Here is a 21,361-nt window from a genome sequence, read left to right as displayed (position 1 = left end):
CAAGTGACTTGAACAGGCACTTGACAAGTGAAAATTTCCAAATGGCTAATAAAGATATAAAAAGGTATTCCACATATCATTACTTCTCAGAGAGATGCATATTAAAACCACGACAAAATACACACTTAGCATAATGGATAAAAACACAAAGAAATACACACTTGCCAGAATGGCTAAAACTAATAAGGCTGATGGTACCAAGTACTGCTGAGGACATAGAGCAACTGGAACTCTCATACACTTGGTGGGAGTTTAAATTAGTACAACCACTATTGAAAACTATTTGGCAGTATCTTCTACAGCTAAATATCCATCCATCCTATGATTTAGTAGTTTTATTCTTATGTATAAACCCAAGAGAAATGAGTGCATGTGTGCACTAAAAGATATGTACAGGAATGTTCATGGCATCTTTAGACATAAAAGCCAAAAATTATATGCAACCCACGTGTCCACCAACGGTAGAATGGATCAATTATAGTATACTTATTTGATGGAATACTACAGAGTAATAAAAAAGAGCAAACTATTGTTATTGCTACATGCAACAACATACGTGAATTTCACAGACATTGTGATGATCAAATAAAACCAGACACGAAGACTACAGACTGTATAATTCCATTTACAGGAAGGTCAAGAACAGGCAAAACTATTCTATGGCGACAGAAGTCAGAACAGTGGCTACGTCTGAGTATGGACTGGGAGCCTCATCCCGATCTAGGTGATGGTTATATGGGTGCATATATATGTAAAAATTCATTGAGCTGTCACTTAAGATCTCTACACTTTATACGTCATACTGCATTAAAAATGTTAAAACCATGATCACTACTTACGTAGTGTTAGTCCTCCATTTTGACTGGTCTCTTTGGCCATAGAATGTAAGGGGTCTGGGTGGAAGGCAGTATAAGTTTGGGAGGAGGTAGGGAAACAGAGAGGAAAATGTTATCAAATGGGCCTCCTAGAAGAAAATCACCACCTTGCATTGCAAAGCTTGTGTGTAACGTTGAATAAGTTCATTTATCCACACAATAGACAAATTAAAAGCTATTTATCTATAGGCCATTGAAATAGCATTTTTGTAAAGTAGCCCTCTCCGTGTTCATACCAAATGTTTGTATCTCAGAGTGGGAAGGTTGCTCACTTTCTCACATAGCATCATTATTTTCTTATTCCTAAATAACTCTCATCCCCAAATTTATCTTTCTCTGTCCCAATCGAGTCTTTATTTCTCTGCTCTTAATTACAACCTATAAATGTTAGTCAATACGTATTAAGAAGTAGTGAGTGAAACACCAGCGTAGGGACCCATTAATGTGTGTGGTCATACAACTGCAAAACAAAAAAACAAGAAAAGTACAAGTCCTGCAGTGAATGAAGACAACACAGACGGCAGTGGATAGGAATGGCTTTCCTTTGAGTTGTGGCTTGACAATACTTTTACTCTTAATTGTCCACACAGAACAGCGGAAAAACTATGTTTTTCATCTTTTTATCTTCCATTTACTTTCTAGGAAGACAAAGTCTTATCTTTATGCAAAGCCGTGGAAGAATTTACATAGTTACAAAGATTACTGCAGCTTAGATGATTTTCAACAAGTTTTCGGTTCCACACCCAAGGATACATTACCATTTTAGACAGAAGTGTACAAGCTGTAAATTAAAATGCCAGTCTTTTCAAAATTCTTCCAAGTATGTGTATATGTGGTTTCCTCTTCTTTTTTAAAATCCATGCAGTAAAGTTTTAGGGGTATTTTTCAAAATTTTAGTACTGAAGTATTAAATTTATATGTGACGTAGCACCTTTACATTCCCCTTCTTATCCACCAAAAGAAAGAGAATTATTGTACATTTAATCTCTCCTTTTACCAGTATTTATGACTTGAGCAAATAGGAGAGCACTACAGTACCTAAAATAAACTGTTATGAAGAATCAAATGTCTACTACGGCAACAGGTCTTTTATGAGGATTATCATCACACATCCATTCCAACACAACAGTGCACATTTACTCGACCAGCCTCTCACAAAGTTAAAAATAAAACTGCAGTTAAGAATGTCAAGTTCCTCAACCTTACTGAATTTTAGAACAAATAAGACAAGAGAAACGGTGATTTTCCAATCTATCTACAAGCAGAAATGCCAGGAAATAAACCTGTAGTATTCTGCTCATACAACTTAAACTTCCTTTTCTAAGTCATGACATTTTGGGGGGTTGTTCTTTCTGTTTTATTCTTCTTTTTCAACATAGGAGGACTTCAAAACATAAATTAAAAGATCAAAACTGCTCCCTATGGGAAGGAACAAGAATTAAAATGGATTTTTTTTTTTTTTTTTTTAGCGAAGAGACAAATTTTACATAACTGTACAAATTAAAAATGTTATGCAATGGAGAAGATTAAATGGAAACCACATCATGTTAAGTATTATCCCAGTTTCCTGTGCTCCGGAGAAACGTTGCTATATTGAATACTACTTGACCTATCTGAAGTATTCAACTCCTTAGGACCACCTAAGCAGTATTCTAAGTAGAAAAATATTACAAAATGTCCTTCCACCTATTCCAGCAGAAATACACCAGGAAAATTAAGCCTGAAGAATAACTACCAAGAATCCTGTCTGTTAGTTCAAGTCTCCTTCTAAATACAAAATATCAAGCTTTTTACCATGTGCTCAGAGGAATAATGGAAAGGATGTGGCTGGCAATAAGCAGTACCTATTTTGCACTAATATGAAGAAGCCAAGACAGATATACTTGGGAGCCACTTTAACGTCTTACTCCTTTTTGGTGTAATAGTAGGTAAATATAAAATACTGGCACCTGCTTAGTTCACAAATTCATGAACTAAAAAGTGGACAACTGCCTTGGGGAAGGGAGGCATCAATTACCTAATTACATAACAGAGAGCTGGGCATACAAAGAAAAGGGCTCAGAAGAAATATCTTGAAATCTCAAAGGTAAGAAATGCTGAAGATGAGGACTGAAATGAGACTAACCAAATGTTTTTAAGACGAAAAATGTTGCCTCCTTGAAAATATACTTTTGCCCCATATAAACAACATTTAAATAATTACCCTTAAGGGAAACATTCTCTCTAAGGAATACCACAATTTGGAGTTACTTAACAAGACAGCAAATAAAACCTTTATGCAGCTGTAGCAGCTATTTTCTTTGGATGGTTTATACTTAAACTATTTATTTGATGCATCTGTTATCTTATGATTACTTTTCCATTCCTTGAGTTTTATAATAACTTGAATTTAAATTCTGAATTTTATTAGAGCCTGCTACATTCATTTTAGTGCCAGATAAAGGTATCAAATAGAGGGGAACTCTTGTGTGGGGTAAATAAGTTAATTAAAGGCCAGAAATTGGGGTGTTATGGTGTAAGACATTTGAGGGTCCAAAAGTCATACAATTGAAAGATATTTCATTATATTACAGTAATTCATCTATAATTATATTGCTATGGTGTAAGTAGCATATCAGTATTTAACTTATTTACTTAGATCTTAAGAATATCAGAAATGTGATCATACAATCACCCAGATCATGTTACTCATCATTGGGAGAACACCCTAAGTAATAATGTGGTCTAACACACGTATAGGGCCAATAACTTAGAAATTTTCACCATTTTGAGGTACCCTGTTCTTAATAAATATGACAATAACAGGTGCTTGAAATGTGGGCAAGGTGAATAAGTAGACTTTAAATTGTATACTTTTATAAAGTATTTGAGAACATACTCCAAAAATTGAGATACAAAAGGAATTCCCTTATTGAAAAAAATAGTCACAGCTATCCTAGTAGGTTTCTTTAAAATAACTTATCTTATATAAAGCCATTTGTTATTTATTTATCAGTAATAGTTATTTATCATCATATCATAGTTATTTAAGAAATCAGCAGTAATATAAAAAAAAAAAATAAAAGGCAGTTTTTCAAGGGTAACTGAATCCGTAATTCCAAGACGGACCAGAATATTGAAATTAACTCAGAAGACTTGATTTTCTGTCCCAGTGGTTCAGTGGTTTATTGTTTTATAGAGGTTTGGAAGAATTAATGAATTTCAAAACAGCTAATTTAATTCATTCAACCATAGGATCTGACACAGTAATTAGAAGAAACTGGTCTTTTAAAATGTCTTTCCTCTATTACTTTCCTTTTCTTATTCTTGCCTCTCGATTAGCTATATATAGTTACACAATATATGAGTCAGGATTTATGATGATATGAAAACTACATACACTATAATCAATAAAGGAAGAAGGGAAGGGATGATTTGGCTCTATCTCCAAAACTGTTACAAAGAGAATTTAGTGTATTTGTTTCTCTTAAATCTACTTCTATTTTTCTCCTAATACCAGAAAAGAGTCCTTTCATTTAACATTTTCATATGAATTATTTTTTAATTCATTTCTGATGTGACTAAACGAAAGCTTTGTGAATTTTAAAATGCAATTCACTGACACTAACAGCCTGCATGTACCATAACTGCTGCAAACTCAGCATCTTTCTGGTACTTATAAGTAGAGTGAGGATGAAGATATTCTCTAAGTGGGCACTCCTCTGAGTGTTTTCTGAGCTCTTCTCAAAAGCCCATTCTAGATTACGCAAGGAGGCTCACCAGTTGATAAATTAGCCTCTCTTTCCTTCCTTTCACTCTGCCTGCCATTTTACCATTTCATTTTCTGTCAAGTCCTCCAGAAGAAGAGGCAATGAAGATAAATGAAAGTGAAACCCACTGATTTCCAATACTCACAATGCATCAATTACACCATCAATCATTAGGGTATACCAACCATTCTTCTGGATCATTTCCCCTTAGCAACAAAATCCCTTTGGTTTATACTTTACTAGTATCTTCCACTAGAATGCACAGTTTTAAAAATGTCTTGAAGAGCTAACTAACACATTTCTAGACATAGTCAACCTTACTATAGATATAAATGGACATTTTCTTGATTATTGTAACCCTGTGCCTGATGGGGTCACATTCTGTGAATTAGCTACAGAGTTTGGTAATAATGCACCTAAGATTTCCCATCATTACTAAGAACGACCATAAGCTAGGAGTACAAAGTTTTCATTGACTCAGTGAGAATTAGGTAGCCATTTGGGCCACTGAAAAGTATAAAAAGTTATTTCCGATAATCATTGTGGACAAAAATGTGAACAGGATAATACATTTTGAAAATAGTTTAATATTTGCCATTTTTGTTGCCTGTGCTATTAATATATACATTGGTTCAGTAATAAATATACTATTACATAGAGTGCAATATTTTTAGTATTCATAACTGGTTGAAATTAATGCTGCTATTATCTCAAGAAAGGAATAAATAAATATCATGCCCAATTCCAAACTAATGCTCGAGAGGTTATCATTAACAAAAACTACAAAAGAAACATGTTGGGCCTTTTTAAGCATGATTCCTGTAAACATCGCAAAAAACCGCTTTTCTCAGTCCTGACATTTCGTGTGATGGCTTTAAAACAAAATACAACACACAAATCCTATCACTTCTTTTTTTGCATAGGGGATGAATTAATCATATTTTAAAATGCAGCAATCATTCAGTGAAATGTCTTCAGCACACAGCACTTGTTTTCGGTAGGAATTCAGAACTTTTGAGCAATAAAAGTGCTCTGCATAAGTTTATAAAATATGCTTTCTGGATTTAAATTTAACAGAAAAATTTCAAAACAAGCCATAGTTATAATTCTAAGGTATTATGTACATAATATCTGACTACAGGAGGAAAAGCCTCACCGCAGCACAGCACAGTGTACAAATAACACAGTGTTTAATAGAATTTCCCTTTAGGTGTTCCTCACATCAGTGCCTCTGGGGCTAATGATTACGTTATACAAGGCCCCTTCTACTTGTTGCATCCCAAGTGGAAGGGGGATGTGAGGGCAAATTTAAAGTAGATAATGGGGGGGGAAAAAAGGCAAAGATACAGTACATATGCTTGAAAGAGTGCACTTTATGAAATAGCTTGCTTTATTCATATTCTTTTATAAAGTGCAACATTACTTAAAACAGAGACATGTACCTTAATATTTTGCAATAGCCATTAAAACAAATTGCCAGGAAAGAGCAGTGCAAAATTAAAAACATACATAGCTTAGCATGCATCTCAGATGGGTCCCCAGTATAGAGTGTGGGACCTGAAGTTCTTATATCTTTTTTTTTTTTACTTTTTAGAAAAAGATTAATAATAGCAGGTTATCGTCATAGGTAACCATAAAATAAAAACAATAAGTTAAAACCCTCTCTGAAGAAATAAGTATATGCCACACATAAAATTCATTACAGACTCTTTTTCAAAACAGACCTTTTTTGCTGATAAATCACTGTTCAAAGGGTGCAAGTCTCTTAAAAACCCACGATGCCCACAAGGCGAAGCAAAAGGTATCATCACAGTACGAGGAACTCTTGTTGGCAGACATCTGAAGAACCTGCGACTTATTTTGTCAGCAGCTCAAATCTCACCAGTCCCTAATTAAATTGACAGACATCTTTGCTGTTTCAAAAACAGTCCTGTTGGCACCATGCTAGGTCACTAAACAGTATGACATGTGGTCTATTCACAGTAACATTCTCCGTCCAGTGCTTTTGGATGAGGCTAACCAATTGGGTTTTCCTGAAAAAATTCCCTGCGAGGCAGATTCCAAGGAGACCAATGGGACACGTCTTTCAAAGCACAGAACCTGGCCGCAGGCACACGATGAGGGAGCAGAAGGGACAATGGATCACCCGTTATGCGCCTACCGTTCCTATGCTGCTCAGTCTGAGAACTGGAAGAGGGTCTCTGGGTTATTGCCGTCGGCAGGATTGCTGGGCTGCAATGTCTTTGTGGGTGTCCTTTTGCCATGAGAATGGGAGGAAGAAGAGTGAGAGCTTTCACTGGAGCTGCTGCGCGTCTCGGTACTGGTGCTGGTCTTCTTCATTTTCCTTCTCTTCGCCAAAGGGGCCTTATCAACATTCTGAAGGCAAAACCCCTCTCTCTTGTATTTGTTAAAGGCCTAGGGGAGAAAACAAGGGGAACCCCCGTGAAGGTAAAAGGATTGAAGTCTTCCTGGCCGTCACGGGTTATAGAGAACTTGCGTTTGGCAAGCTTGGCAACCACAGCTTCAAGTTGTTCTGGGAACATGGTCCTTAACACCACTGTATCCAAAACTCCGGGCAGGGTACAGAAGCTCATGGGAAAGGGTTTCTGAGGGCTCTGCTTAAATCCACCTGTTAGGGCGTCCAGGAGTCACAATTCTAATAAATCTTTTGAAGAGGGCAGGGCTACCTCTCAATTAAAAAACCACCGACGGACTGGAAATTCTTGAAGAATGTCAGCAATCTAACTCACCTCTCTCCATCACTTTGACTAGTTCTGTGTCTGAGATTTAAAATTCCAACCACAAAGTCCCAACACAGAGCCCCTGATCTCCACTCCCACGTCAATGCAATTTGGGTACATCTTGGACACAGTATATGCAGAGAAGATTAGCTCTATAAACCTCAGCCTGGCTTCCTCCTCACAGCAGCCTGTCTTTACTTTTCTTAGATTCAAGCTTAGGCATTGCTGAGTGACAACCTCACATCATATGTCACTGAGAAGATTTGGATCACCTGCCTCAAATGCTTGCAGTTCATCTCTTCACACCTCACCAGATCCCAGCTTATTAATATTTTAATCCATTTCTGCAGCTGAAGAGGAAATGCTATCCTGTCTCCTTTCTCAAGATAATCCTTTCAGAAGTAATTTACTTTCTCTCTAACTCATTGGCTCCTTATCCTTAATGTATTTGCATCTGCTTGGCACGAATGTGCAGAATCTACAGTTATTGCAATGCAGTCTCAGCCTTTCAAGTATACAGTCTTTACTTAATACCAATTAATTTACTTCTTATCCCTCACAGTCTCTAGAACATATTATGCACAAAAATGATTTTTGAATGAATGGACCTTCACATGTGCCTTAGTTCCTAATGCCTATTTATAGTTTTTACAGACAGTCATTTAGCTTATTTGAGAGAAAAACTGTTCTAATACAGACTTGTGGTTGCCAAGGGGGAAAAGGGGTGGGGGAGGGATGTATGGGGAGTCTGGGATTAACAGATGCAAACTGTTATATATAGAATGGATAAACAACAAGGTCCTACTGTATAGCACCGGGAACTAGATTCAATATCCTGTGATAAACCATAATTGAAAACAATATGAAAACGAAAGTGTATATATATGTATAACTGAATAGCTTTGCTGTACAGAAGAAATTAACACAACATTGTAAATCAACTATACTTCAATAAAACAAAAATTTTTTTAAAGTTCTAATAGTATGCATATTGTTTTCCTTACCAAGTCAAAAATTTCAACTATTCAAATATCAGACTACTGCCTCATCTTGCAAACTCATTCTAAATGTCAAATAAATATTTTGTGGTTAGCAGTGACTCTGGTCCCCATGCACTTTCTGTTTATAAATGTGTTTATATCATGAAGGGATTTATAAAAGCATATCTAAAATTAAAAGGACCCATTTTAAAAACTGTATTGCTAAGAGGGTATCTCTTAGCAATAGATTATAGAGTAAGAACATCTATCTGATCCCTTTCCAAACCACCCTACAAGTGCAGAGCCCAGAGCCTTACATGGAAGGTTGCTTTCACACAGGTGTGCACAGCAGCTCCTGAAGACCCTAGAATGTCTGGAGTCATCAGAGGGTTTGAGGATAGCTGACTGCCATCTTGAAGCCATTCATTGTATCTCAAGCCAGACATTTTAAGTCTCTTATTTGGATCGACTGTGAGAAGTCCTGTGGGAATAAATAAGATATTTTTATTTTATGATTTGTCATTTCAAACATAGTTTAAAGTCAACCTCAGACATAGATCTCAATTATGTTCACAAGACATGATGGTTTCTGAAAGGCGTCAACCTCCTACAAAGATAATTACGTACATTTTCATGTACATTTAAATCCCCTAGTGAATACCGGATGCTAATAATAAAGCCCACAGTAGCCTATATCTGGAGGCTGTAGGCTAGCTGGCTTTCCAATCAGGAGAAAATAACCACCTAAAACAAGGACTCCCACTAGTGACCAGGCAAACTCCCCCAAAACAAAGAGTACCGAGATTTACTTCATTCATGTACAAACATCTTCCACAAGTTAGGGAGTGTGGAGGTATGGAGATGGACACTCAGAGAAGAGCTGCGGGGAGGCACACAGACAAAACCCAGGTCTCATCACATTACAGGACAAGTGCTGTCGCATGAGCCACACGCATGGCAGGCCCAGGGGAAAGACTCAGCCTAGGGAGTGTGGGCATCCTGGAAGGCTCCCAGGAGACGAGTCCTGGGGGATGAGCCGTAGTGGATTTGATGAAGAAGGGTGCCCTTCTTCAGGGATTAGGAATAGCACGTGTAAAGGGGAGCAGAATCCGAGCACGTTGGAGGAATTCAAGTGTTCGAGGATGGTGGAGCGAAGGTGACAGGAAGCAGAGGCAGGCAGGGCCAGGCTGTGAAGGGCTTTGAATTGTGAAGGCTGCACTATGGAGTCTGACCTGAAGCTCACGGGGATTGTCTGAAGGATTTTTAACAGAAAAGAGGCATGATTGCATTTGGCTATTAGGAAGGTCACTGTGCTGATGGATGACACGTAAAGTGAAAGGAAGTGAGACAAGTTGAAAGCATGTTGTGGATTTTAGGAGACAGACGATGACAAGAACTAAGGTGACAGCCATGTGAATGGGGAGGAGGGGTGGCTGGGAGGGATGCTGCGCCCGCAGGACCGCGTGCCCGGCTGCGGAAGGCGAGGGAGGTTGCGGGGACCTCGGGTGATGCTGGGTCCTGTCCTGGTGATCTGGCTTCGTGGCCATGTAAAAGGAGGGGGAAAGGAGGAGGCACATGCTTGGGGGAAAGGAGAGTAAAAAGGAAGAGGTTCATTTTGAAGGTGTGAGACTGAGATGCTGGTGGATCCAAGTGCTAGTGCACGTAGTCAATGTGGATAAGATTACTGAGGGAGAGTGTTCTGAGAAGAAAATAAGGCTGAACAGAGTAGCCTGAAACCTTTTAGAACACACAGGGACTCCCTGAGTAATTCACCAACAAATATATGTCATGGGTATGATTCCACTTCAGTCACTACACATCATATAAAATATGAGATTTTCCATTAGATTCTTACCTTGGATCAAATCTTTAGCCTCTTGGGATACATTCTTCCAGGCTTCTCCTTCAAAGGAGAAATCTCCCTTTTTAATTTTCTTCATGATTTCCACCGCACTGGTGCACGTCAAGCTTTTGTCATGAGATTGGAATGGAACTTGCCCTGACAACATTGTATACTATCAAGAAAAAAAAGGAGCAAAACAGAATGTCTGCCGAAATCACCATCAAAGCCACTCTGGTAATTTCATTACCAACTTAGCGTAATTTCCTAGATATTACACTTAGCATTGCTGCGTTTAAAAGATTACATGGCTTCAATCACTGAAACAACCAACACATTTCAGGCTTGTATATAAAAAGGAATGGCTTAGTATGATATCAAGATTTAAAGCCATTTTGATAACTGTATTCAGATAAGAAGAATAAAAAAGGGATACTCTAACCATCTCAAAAGATGGTATTAATGTCGACAGGGGGGTGTGTACATGCCAAAGGAATTGCAGGCCCTGGCTAAAATGGCCCAGCAGGGATCAGGGGACACAAATGAGAATGGATCTTGAAGACGCTGAGCTGGAGTGGGTGTGTGGAACATAAGACCTGGCTGACGGAGAAGAAATTATCGCCATGGAAACACTTGTCTGAGACATCCTGGCAGGGACACCTGGAGCCAGTACGAGTAGTCAGCTGAAATGGCTCCTTGAAGCTCGAACAAAACTGTGTACTGGGATCAGCAGATGCACTGATTCGTAAAGCTGCAGCAGCAGTCGCTGTACTACGGACACGGCACACTCAGAATCAACCCGAGGAGGTCCGGAAGACACAGCAAATTACATGCACAGGTGCCCATCACCTCTCTCTGTTGCACCAATGCTTCTTCCTTAACTCACACCTATGGCCTCACTGAGGGGGGCTCCCGATGAGCAACTGATGAAGGAAGAAAGGAAATTGGGCCTACTTGTCAGGTGGGTTGGCATTCTTTCACTTGGGTGCAGCTGGCCTGTTCGAACGTGAAAAGCTCAGTGAAGACACCAGCTCAGGACAATACCCTGTGGGGTTGGGGTGCTGTCCTTTAGGACTGTGCTGAACCAATGGCTGATCCATTGGTGCTGGGTCCCCCATATCTAGATTCTATGGGCACACGACCCACTTGTAGAATTCACGTTTCCTGTTCCTGCAGCCTTAGGGTCTGCTCAGTTAGAGGTCTTTGTTCCATGAACTCAAGTGATCAGCTCCACTCGGTAACAGTAGGTGGCAACTCAGTGGTGCACCCTCTGCTCTCCCTCTTTCCCTGCCTCCCTGGGATTATGGTCCTTAGGTACATGACAAAACATAAGCTTTAACTTCAGGTTCTGCTTTCTGGGGAATCCAGACTAAAATATCTTTCTATTGTTGATGAAGATTTTGACCTGTTTCCAGTTTGGGGCATTTTGAAACATGCTGCTATATATCTTCTTGTACGTGTCTTTCGGTACATAAAAATACACATTTCTGTTGAGTATATCCTTGAGACTGGAACTGCTGGGTCATTTGGTCTGTGTATGTTTGGTAGATACTGCCAAGTAGTTTTCCAAAATCTGCTCGGCTTCTTATCTTACCCCACTTCCTAACAGATACATTTGTGGCTAAGTACAAGAAAATATCCTTCATATTACAGTTTTCTCACTCTCATGTGTAATAATTCAACAGGCTTTTGCGTGGAAAAACGAATTCTCCGTCTTTGGAAATCTTTAAAGGAGACTGGTGACAGGGACTTTGTAGAAAAGATCCCTTTTCTGGAAGAGTTAGAATTAAACAAACTTTAGGGCTCCTCTCAACTCCAAGATCTTAAAATTTAATTGATTATCCAGGAATCAACTTCTGTTAAGAATAATTCTGTATCTGCAAACTGTTTGCAAATGGTGTGATAAGAAAGTATCCATATACATAAAGATATACATCTCTTTCTATATATGTGTATATATATGTATGTATACACACACAAGAGGGAATTAGGGAGAAAGGAAAAGTAAATATGGCAACATGTTTAAATGTTCACAGTGTTATTCTCCCAAATTTTCTCTAGGTTTGAAATTTTCATAATAAAATTTGGGGAAGAAATTGAAAAAATAAGAAATCCTGAATAAATCTCTTGGAAGAAATATGTTTAAAATGTTATTATATTCCATCCTGTGGGTATGCTATATATTCCTATGGGATAGTATATAATCCTATCCTACATTTTCTAAATACTGTCTGTTAAGCTCTGAATCATTGTGTGCCTTAAAATTCATATGCCAAAGAGCCAACCCCCAATGTGAGTGTATTTGCAGGTAGAAACTTTATGGAAGTAAAGGTAATGAGGTCATGAGGGTGCAGTCCTCATCCAATAGGATTAGTGTCCTTACAAAAAGAGACACCAGGGAGCTGGCTCTCTCTCTCTCTCTCTAAGCGCATGCACTGAAGAGAGGCCATGTGAGGACGCAGTGAACAGACGGCTGTTTGCAACCAAAGGCAAAAGCCCTCACCAGATACCAACCTTCTGGCACCTTGATATTGGACCTCCCAGCCTCCAGAACTGTGAAATAAATTTCTGTTGTTTAAGTCACCCAGTCTGCAGTGTTTCATTATGGTGGCCCCGAGCAGACTTAAGACACTGTGTAAACGCTATTTTAATTAAAGTCCTGTGAATTTCCAGTGAACCGCACATACATGAGGTAGACTGAGTTGTAATCAAAGCTGCATGATATGATGTGATGCATCTTCCTGCAGTATTTGTTTTACCCAATGGGGGTAACATAAATTATTTTCATATTAAAGTATCCATATTCATGTGTATTAGATGCAACATGTAAAAGGGCCATAGATTTCTAAGGCAAACCAGACGACCCCCCCAGAAAATTTTGTGCTTACTATGGGATAGCTCAGGCTTTGTATCTAGATCCTCTGGAGATATGCACTCATTTATATGGAAAAGTTTGCAAAGCATTCTTCTTATTTTTTTTTTGGACAGTTTAATGCAGGTGCTAACTATGCTTTTCATCTGTATTTCGTGTCTCTAAAAGGCAAGGATTTTTAAAAACCACAACCACAACCTATTATCACAACTAAAACAATTAGCAGTAATTCCTTTGTATCATCCAATATCCAGTCAATATTCAAATTTCTCCAGTTGTGTTATATACATTGTATAAATATATCTGTATGACTTGAATTTAATAAATAGATTTGAAATTAGAAGTTGTTTGAATCAGAATTCAAGTAAGATGCAAACACTGTTTCTTAAGTGTCTTTTAATCTATAGGTTCCCAGGCTGTTTTTTTCTCATAATTTATTTGCTGGAGAAACTCGGTTGTTTGTCCTGCAGAACTTCCCGCAGTCTGGCCGTTGTGATTGTACTCTTGTGGTATCATTTAATCTGTTCTTTGTCCCCTGTTCCTGTTTAAAACTTGACAATTAGATCTAGAGAGAAGCCTGGCTTCTCCCCATGCCATTATACAAAGTTATTTCCATAGACACGGCATTTGGAGGCTCTAAAATACCTGTCTGCATGTCTAAGATTGTCTTTTAAAACCTTAAAAAGCATGGTAATTATATTTGGCCTGTATTTAAGTAAGGGCTGTTTTACAAGGGGTAAACATATTATTGCTAGAAAAGAAAGGCTCTTTTTTATTTAGACGAATTTTTTAGGAGAGTGCTACTGAAATCAGTTTAAGTCAAACAAAACTCTCAAATCTACAGAAATTAGTTTTTTATTTTAATTTAAAAATCATATTCATAAATATGTAATTTCAGTTTGAAAATTATAAATAATGACTTAAAACTGCTGAAATAAAAACCATATAAAGCTTAAAAATAAAAGAACCATCCTGCAAGGACAACTGGCTTCCATTGGGGGAAAACAAACTGACACCAAAATAAATCCCAGATGGAGTGCATAAGTATAAAAATAAAACATAATTCTAAAGGAAAATTTAAGAGAATATTTTTATAATCTTGGGTTGGGGTGGAGTGACAATCTGACATCAAAGCCAGATACCACAAAGGAAAAGACTAACATATCTTACAACATAAAAATAAAAAAAACTTCTCTATTTAAGCCTCTCAAAAAACAAAATTAAAACCCCATATTACTATAAAGTTTTCAAAGACATGAAAAACCAGAAAAAACATTTCCAATATTAATGGCAGACAAAGAATTAAAATCCTTAATAGACCTTTAAGTTTCCATAAGAAAAATTTCCCCATAGGAAAGTGGGCAAAGCTCATAAACAGCAATTCACAATAGAGAAAATAAAAATGTTCAAATACACGAAAAGATGCTCAAACTGAATACTCATCAAGAAAATGCATGCAAATTATAACAGTAGGAAATAATTTAAAATTGAAATTGATAGTATCCAATGTATTCACATACAGTTGATGAGAACATGATCTGATAAACCTTCTAGAAGGAAATACAGGCATATATGTCAAAATAAAGATCTATATATCCTTCTCCTAGGAATCTATTCTAAGGAAATAATGAGGTATCAAACTACATATATAACATAATCTCATTTGTTAAAAAAAACCCTGAATATATATACAAATATATAGAGAAATCTGTAGAAAGATATAAAGCATACATAATAGGGGGTAGGGATGGGAGGGGAGTAAGAGCTTACACAATATTATCTCTGTATGATGAGATTACGAGTAATCTCACTTTGTTCCTTATATCTTTCTCTGTTGTCTGAAAACTTCTCCCTATGATTATGCATTACAGATTATATGCAGAAAAAGTAAAGCTATTTTGAGAAAAAAACATGCCGAGATTCTTCTAGCTTAATGTTCTGTTTCTGATCCCGGCATCCAAAGAGAGTTTGTGAAAAGCATGCTCACCACGATTACTATAAGTTACTATAAATATTTTTAATTTTTTCTATTAATTTGTTAATTTATCCTAAGTGATATTCCTTAATTACCTTTTAGCCTGAAAATCTCAGAGAATATATTTTAAAATATTTTTTCTACTAATGAGTCACTTAGCTATTTTCACATTATATCTAACATGCATATCTTATGAAAATATACTAACTACTGCTTCTTTAAAAATGCATATATACATAACTGTAATTCACATTAAACACAGTTGCCTTAAATATTCCAGAATAAACCAAAATAAAAATTCCTACATTTTCTCCAATGTAAATTTTAAGAAAGGGAAATAGTCTTCAGTCAGGCCTTTTACTGAAAAGAAAAGAAACCAATTTGCCAATTTTCTCACGAATTTAAGAAAAACAGCAAAGAGAGAGATATACAGAGGACATCAGAGAACTGACTGGGTTTAACAGCCTGACGTATGAACTCACCAAAATGACACCCAAGCTCCAGAGGTCACAGGACTCATCGTAGCCATTGTGATTCAAGAGCTCTGGGGCGGCGTAGTGAAGAGTGAAGCACGGCGTCTTCAGAGGCTGATTATCGGGTGGCTTTAAGCGTGCAAACCCAAAATCAATTACTTTAATTTCCAAATTGTCATTTTCATCAGTGAACAATAAATTCTGCAAGATACAAACACTTCATTACTTTCTCATTAAAATGTAATGGGACTTGGTGATGCATTTATGCAATGTTACCTGTCTATCTATTTACACTGGATTCAGATACAGAAAGGTCTGACAGGGTGGGTCTGGGACCTGGATGTCAGCGTACTGTCGCTCTCTGCTTTATACTTTTCTGTATCACATCAATTTGTACAAGGTCATGTGGAACATTTTCAATGGGACCATGCCTCTTCTCTGTCTATGCTTTCCCTTCTGCTTGTGTCTGTCTTCGACCTCCTCCACCAACCTCCCTTCCAACCTGGCTCTCAGGCATCTAATCCTCATTTAGAGGTGCCACCAAACAGAAGATGGAAATTATTATATTTTCTTCTAGCACTTACTTTTCTTTCCTGGCACTTATCAGCTCTGCAATATTAGTTCAATGTCTTCACCCACATTAGACCATAATTCCATGAGGCCAGCAACCGTGCATCTACCTTATTCATGACTCTCTCATGTAGTAAATGCTTTGGTAAATATTTGTCCATTGAATGAAGTCATAAATAGAATAGTTATACATAATATCTAGTAAAGCCTATTAAAGAATACATGGTGGAGACATACGTTTCAGAAATATTTTTTCCAAAACAGTTAATACTTGAACATTTTTGATGCTTATGGATATTACCCCTCTATTATTCAGAAAACATTGTTATTTTGAATCATTTGCCAAGCCGTGTCAATCACTAAGGTTTTACTGATTACTTCTGTATTTACCACTTGTTTAAAAAAATCTAACTGTACTGATGGGCAAATTTTTACGTACATTTTTATTAGTACATCAAGCTAGTATGCACAGTAATTGAATCTGATTATATTGTCTTTAGACATCCTAACAAAATCTGTTATGCCTTTTTGACCATTAAATTATCCCCCAGTTCTGGAACACCATTTGCTTTTTAATATTATTTGAAGTGAAATAATATACATCATAGAATACTTCACTGATACAAAGAAGAAAAATCTTCTAGGCCCCCATTCAAAAGTTAAAAATGAATGAAGTGGTAGGAAAGAAGCAAAAAAATTAACTGAAAAGTTTTCTTAAATGTTCTATTATACAAAATGCCTAATCCTGAATTTGTGATGGAATTAAAATGTGAATATAATTCAATGTAAGGCTTCACCACAACTGAAGCCATAGCTGGGGTGCATGGACCGGGTACTTGGGAGAAGTCTCAGCAAATGACCCCTGAACTCTTCCACAGCACAAGGCACTGTGCTACATACAGAGCAGTGGATGAAGCACACCTGGCCTGTCCTCCCAGAGCCTACAAGACTTTGGAAATGACTTTAGTGTCTTCTATACTAAGACCAGCTAAGGACTTCCTTGTTCTTAGATCTTGAAATGGAGGAGACATGGCACACCCCTCTTCACTCCTCTCCCAATTCTCAAAATGTAGTTGGGTGTGCATGGTCAGAAGTGGCAGGAATTAGTCATTCAAACCACATTTATCCTTGTCTCAAGTTCTGCCAGAAACTAATTTGATAAAATTTCTCAATCTTTCAAGAATATGGGGACCAGTTTGAAAAATACAAAGCAGCTTACTAAGAATATCAGCCAGCTTCTAAATTTATTTGATTCTCACCTAGAAATTATCTTGCCTATGCAGAATATGAATACCACAAAAATATCTACCAAAAGATATATAGTCAGATCTTAAAATGCTACATCAATGCGAAAGGGATGAAACTTTTAGCTTGAAAATAATATACTCTGCCACTTAAAAGTCAAAGTGAAAGCTATTTTATTATGGAAGTGTTAGTACAAAGGCACATTTTCATGTCTCCAAAATATATGTTGATTTAGGACTATAATGGTAGTAGAATGTCCTTAATAATCAGACAATTCTTCTTTTCAAATGATTATTTGAAAGAAAAGCTTTATGGCAGATAAGAATTAAGCTACGTGAGTATCTTTTTACTCAGTAAAATAGGAAGGCAAATTTCAATTCCGCTGGAGAGGACAGTTGCATCATTTGAGACTCATGAGGTGACAGATGGCCAGTTATCAAAGAATAAAACATGTGAAAATGAATTCTAGACAGTCATGGAACAGATCTTTTCAATTAAAAAAATTACATGCTTGTTCCTTGTCTGTCAAAAAAAACCAGTTAAGTGGTATGCTTTCACATTTAAAAATAGACAGCAAATCTCCAATGTACAGAGTGCCATATTTTTAGTGGGCGTTGTGTGGGAGAGTGAGAATTGTGATGAAGGAAGCAGAGGGGTAGCTATCATAGTTGCAAGTTCATAAAACACAATTCACTTTTGATTAATTACGAGTAATATGAATAACAGTAATAGAAAGTACATAGAAGCTTAAATATTTTGGGACTCAGTCAATTATATCCGAAGGCACAGAATTCCATTTTTAAAACATCCTCTTCCTACCAATAATCCAAGGTACTTAAATAAAAGGCAAAAATGGTGCTTTTTGAGAAATATTCTTTTGTAATCTAATACAAAAATAAACACCAAATTATTATTTTAAATATACTTAAAAATGCATTATAATCACATGGTAGTTAAAATTGAAATTCTATTTTAGATAGTAAATATATATAATTTTGCATAGGATAGAGGATGATTCATTGTTATTCTTTTATAAATTATTGGGTTTTGTTTTTAAATTTTCATTATTCTTTCGATGATTTTCTAAAAGGGAGGAATTTTCATACTTTTGATACTAAAAAGGGATCATTCTAGAGTTAGAACCTTCTTTCTTAACCTTTTGAAAGAAGAAATATATGAAAAGCTGCTACTTCTACATAGCTACACAGTTCTATAAATATTGTAGTACATGAGCAAAGAAAACACATGTAAGGATGGCATAACTCATTAAACAAAGACAATGCTTTATATTTAAAAATTTAGAACAACACACATTGCTATTCATGAGCTAATCAATTTGATTACAAAAGTAAAAGATAAGCTTTCAAAATACACTGTTAAAATCCCTCTAAAATGGTATACATATAGCAGGGGCATTATTTTCTGCTACAAAAATTTCCATTGCTATTTTTAGTCCACAATTGTTGCATAAAGTATTTCTTCCATAAAAGGCTCTCACACTTACAAATATAACCTCAAGATGATCAGCTGGCAAAAAAAAAAAAAGAAAGAACGAAAAGACAAATTTATTTTAGACTGAAATAGAAAAGAAAAAAAAATGCAAGAAACGTGATATTTGCAAGTATCTATTTAGCAGAAAGCCCTGAAGATAAAAAATCAAAACAACCCCCCCCAAAAAAAGCCCACACATATCTGGGGGATATTTAATAATGATGCTAGATTGCATTATATGAGAAAACATGTAATTTTATACCTCGGGTTTCAAATCTCTGTGTACCACTCCAACATCATGCATGTGGCTTACAGCTGAAACAAGCTTCCGCATGATGTAGCTGGCTTCTGTCTCACTGAAGTGTTTCTTTCTCTTAATGCGTTCAAATAGCTCTCCCCCGTTCAGAAGTTCCATCACTAGAAATGTGTGAAGCTAGAAAAGAAAGAAGAATAATGTGGAGGGCCTTAATGAAGAGGAGTAGAAGCTTATCAACATATAAAACATTTCCTGATTATGAACTATTACCAATAAATTTAAATAGTCCCTTGTTAAAATAGTCAACGGCGACCCTTGTATTTTAGGGGAAAGAGTTGAAGGATAATGTGACTTTTTTAGAGTTCTATTTTGGTAATGGAAAATTTCAAGTACTGCAGTGAAATCTTTGTATATCCTTTCCTTGACTAATTCTTTCATTTGAATTCCATTCCAATCCTCTCTACCAAGTGTACATATCTTTCTTCTTAAAGTGTAACCTAGTACAGATAATAATGTAAAATTGGCTGCTTGAAATAATATAGATTACTGATGGAATATGGGCAACTACCCCCAGGAGGCCTGACACACACATTTAATGGCAAATTTACCTCTTAAAAAAGGCACGGTTGGATGATGTCACTTTAAATCTTCTGTTAGGGCTCAACAGATTAGTTTCAGTGTTCCTGTTAATTCCCATGCCAAATACCCATAACTCACTTTGGGCTATTTTTTTTAAATAATTGCTTTTGCTCCCAAGGCATTATCTTAATTAAATAGTATTAAAAGTCATGTATTTACTATGTTTTGCATACATTCCCATAAAGAAAATAATGTAGGAGCTACTGAAAAGCAAGGGAATTACATCAGCTCCCCAACGAACACAAATGGTTTAAGAAAGATACAAATCAATATTCAGATTCAAGTGCTATGCCTTATAGCACCAATGTCACTCAACAAACAAAACAAAGTATGCTTTCCTTTGAATTAGCAAAGTCCAGGAAAATCGCTTCATTAAAAAGATGATTATAAAGACATTATGCTACACATAGTGGGCAAATTCTAGACGGTGAATAACGCTTTTATTAAGAGAATTGCTCCCAGGCTATTAGAGACCATGCTAATTTGAGTTTCCACGTCAGACAAATTAAGATCAAATCTAAAGGTCTGCTACAAGTATATGCCAGCAAGCTTTAAAACAATGAGGGGCAAGACCTATAGTGGTTTAAGAGATAGGTTTTAGAGTCAAACCTGCATCTGAATGCCAGTTCTGCTACTTACTTATGACCTTGGGGGTGTTACTTTACCTCTATGAACTTTAGCACCCTTACCAATGAAATGTAGGTGACAGTGAAAAAATGTATATATAGTAGCTTGAATAATGGCCCTCCAAAGATGTCCATATCCTAATCCCCAGAACCTATGGATGTTACCTTATATGGTAAAGGGGTTTTTCAGAAGTGATTAAGGCTCTTGAGATGGGAAGGGTGTCTTAATTATCCACCAGAGTCAACAGTATGAGATGGGACTATGGAAACAAAAGACTGGAACGGAACATGGAAGGGTCACAAGTCAAGAATGTGGGCAGTCTCCAGAGCTAAAAAAGAGAAGTAAATAAACTGTCCCTTAGAACCTCCAGAAGGAACCAGCCCTGCCGACACCGTGACTTTACAGCAGTGAGGCTGATTTTGAATATCTGACCTCGAGACCGTAAGATAATACCTTCGTATTGTTTTAGGTTTGTGGTAATTTGTAACAGCAGCAATAGGAAACTAATAGAGTAGTAAAGCACAAATCATGGTACACAAACTACACTGCTGTACAGTCAAAGGCTGGAGACACACCCTCAATCAATTTCACCCATCAGTTGAAAAGGGGACTATGGTGGATTCGGGCATGATCTAGGCAACTGTGTCACCATCACGGAAAAAACAACGCAAACTATCAACAACTGTATATTAGAATGATAATATATTTATACTGGTATACACAGGATTACATCATGAGATGGTTTCTATTCTAGTAACTCTTGAATATAAAAATAGCAAATAATAAAGTTAATTTGTCACATAAGTAAAATATTAGGGATGTAGTTCCTGAGATCTGACAGTGGCCTGACGGTCAGAGATGGAAAGTCTTTCGGGGGAAGTAGCTAGGGGCACAGCTGCAAAACCGAGGGGTGTGTCGAAGGTCATCCACCAAGCCCTTGATGGATGTGTGGATCGCCTTCAATAGGAGACTACCTAGGCTCCTTGTAAGCACCCTCAGTGGGCAGGGGACTCTACCTGCACTGTAGT

At 36.9% G+C, this 21,361-nt stretch overlaps 1 protein-coding gene across 7 annotated transcripts in view; it reads right to left on the bottom strand.

Moving 5' to 3' along the window:
• Positions 1-5,192: 5,192 nt before the first annotated feature.
• Positions 5,193-21,361, bottom strand: part of RPS6KA5 (ribosomal protein S6 kinase A5) — a 180,422-nt gene continuing 164,253 nt past the window's right edge. For 5 of the 7 annotated variants that reach the window (XM_065872005.1, XM_065872003.1, XM_065872004.1 and 2 more), the window contains 5 exons: positions 19,074-19,244; positions 15,515-15,706; positions 10,201-10,360; positions 8,663-8,826; positions 6,800-7,039 (listed from right to left, as the gene is read on the bottom strand). In XM_065872005.1, the coding sequence (XP_065728077.1) occupies positions 6,800-7,039; positions 8,663-8,826; positions 10,201-10,360; positions 15,515-15,706; positions 19,074-19,244 (927 nt within the window). Of the gene's footprint in view, positions 7,040-8,662; positions 8,827-10,200; positions 10,361-15,510; positions 15,707-19,073; positions 19,245-21,361 lie in introns of all 7 variants that reach the window. The other 2 variants (XM_065872001.1, XM_065872002.1) reach the window with 2 other exon arrangements.

This window comes from Phocoena phocoena, chromosome 2, assembly GCF_963924675.1.
Source record: "Phocoena phocoena chromosome 2, mPhoPho1.1, whole genome shotgun sequence".
NCBI lineage: Eukaryota > Metazoa > Chordata > Mammalia > Artiodactyla > Phocoenidae > Phocoena > Phocoena phocoena.
Note: the sequence above shows the minus strand (reverse complement) of the source record. Positions and strands in the feature narration are given on the sequence as shown.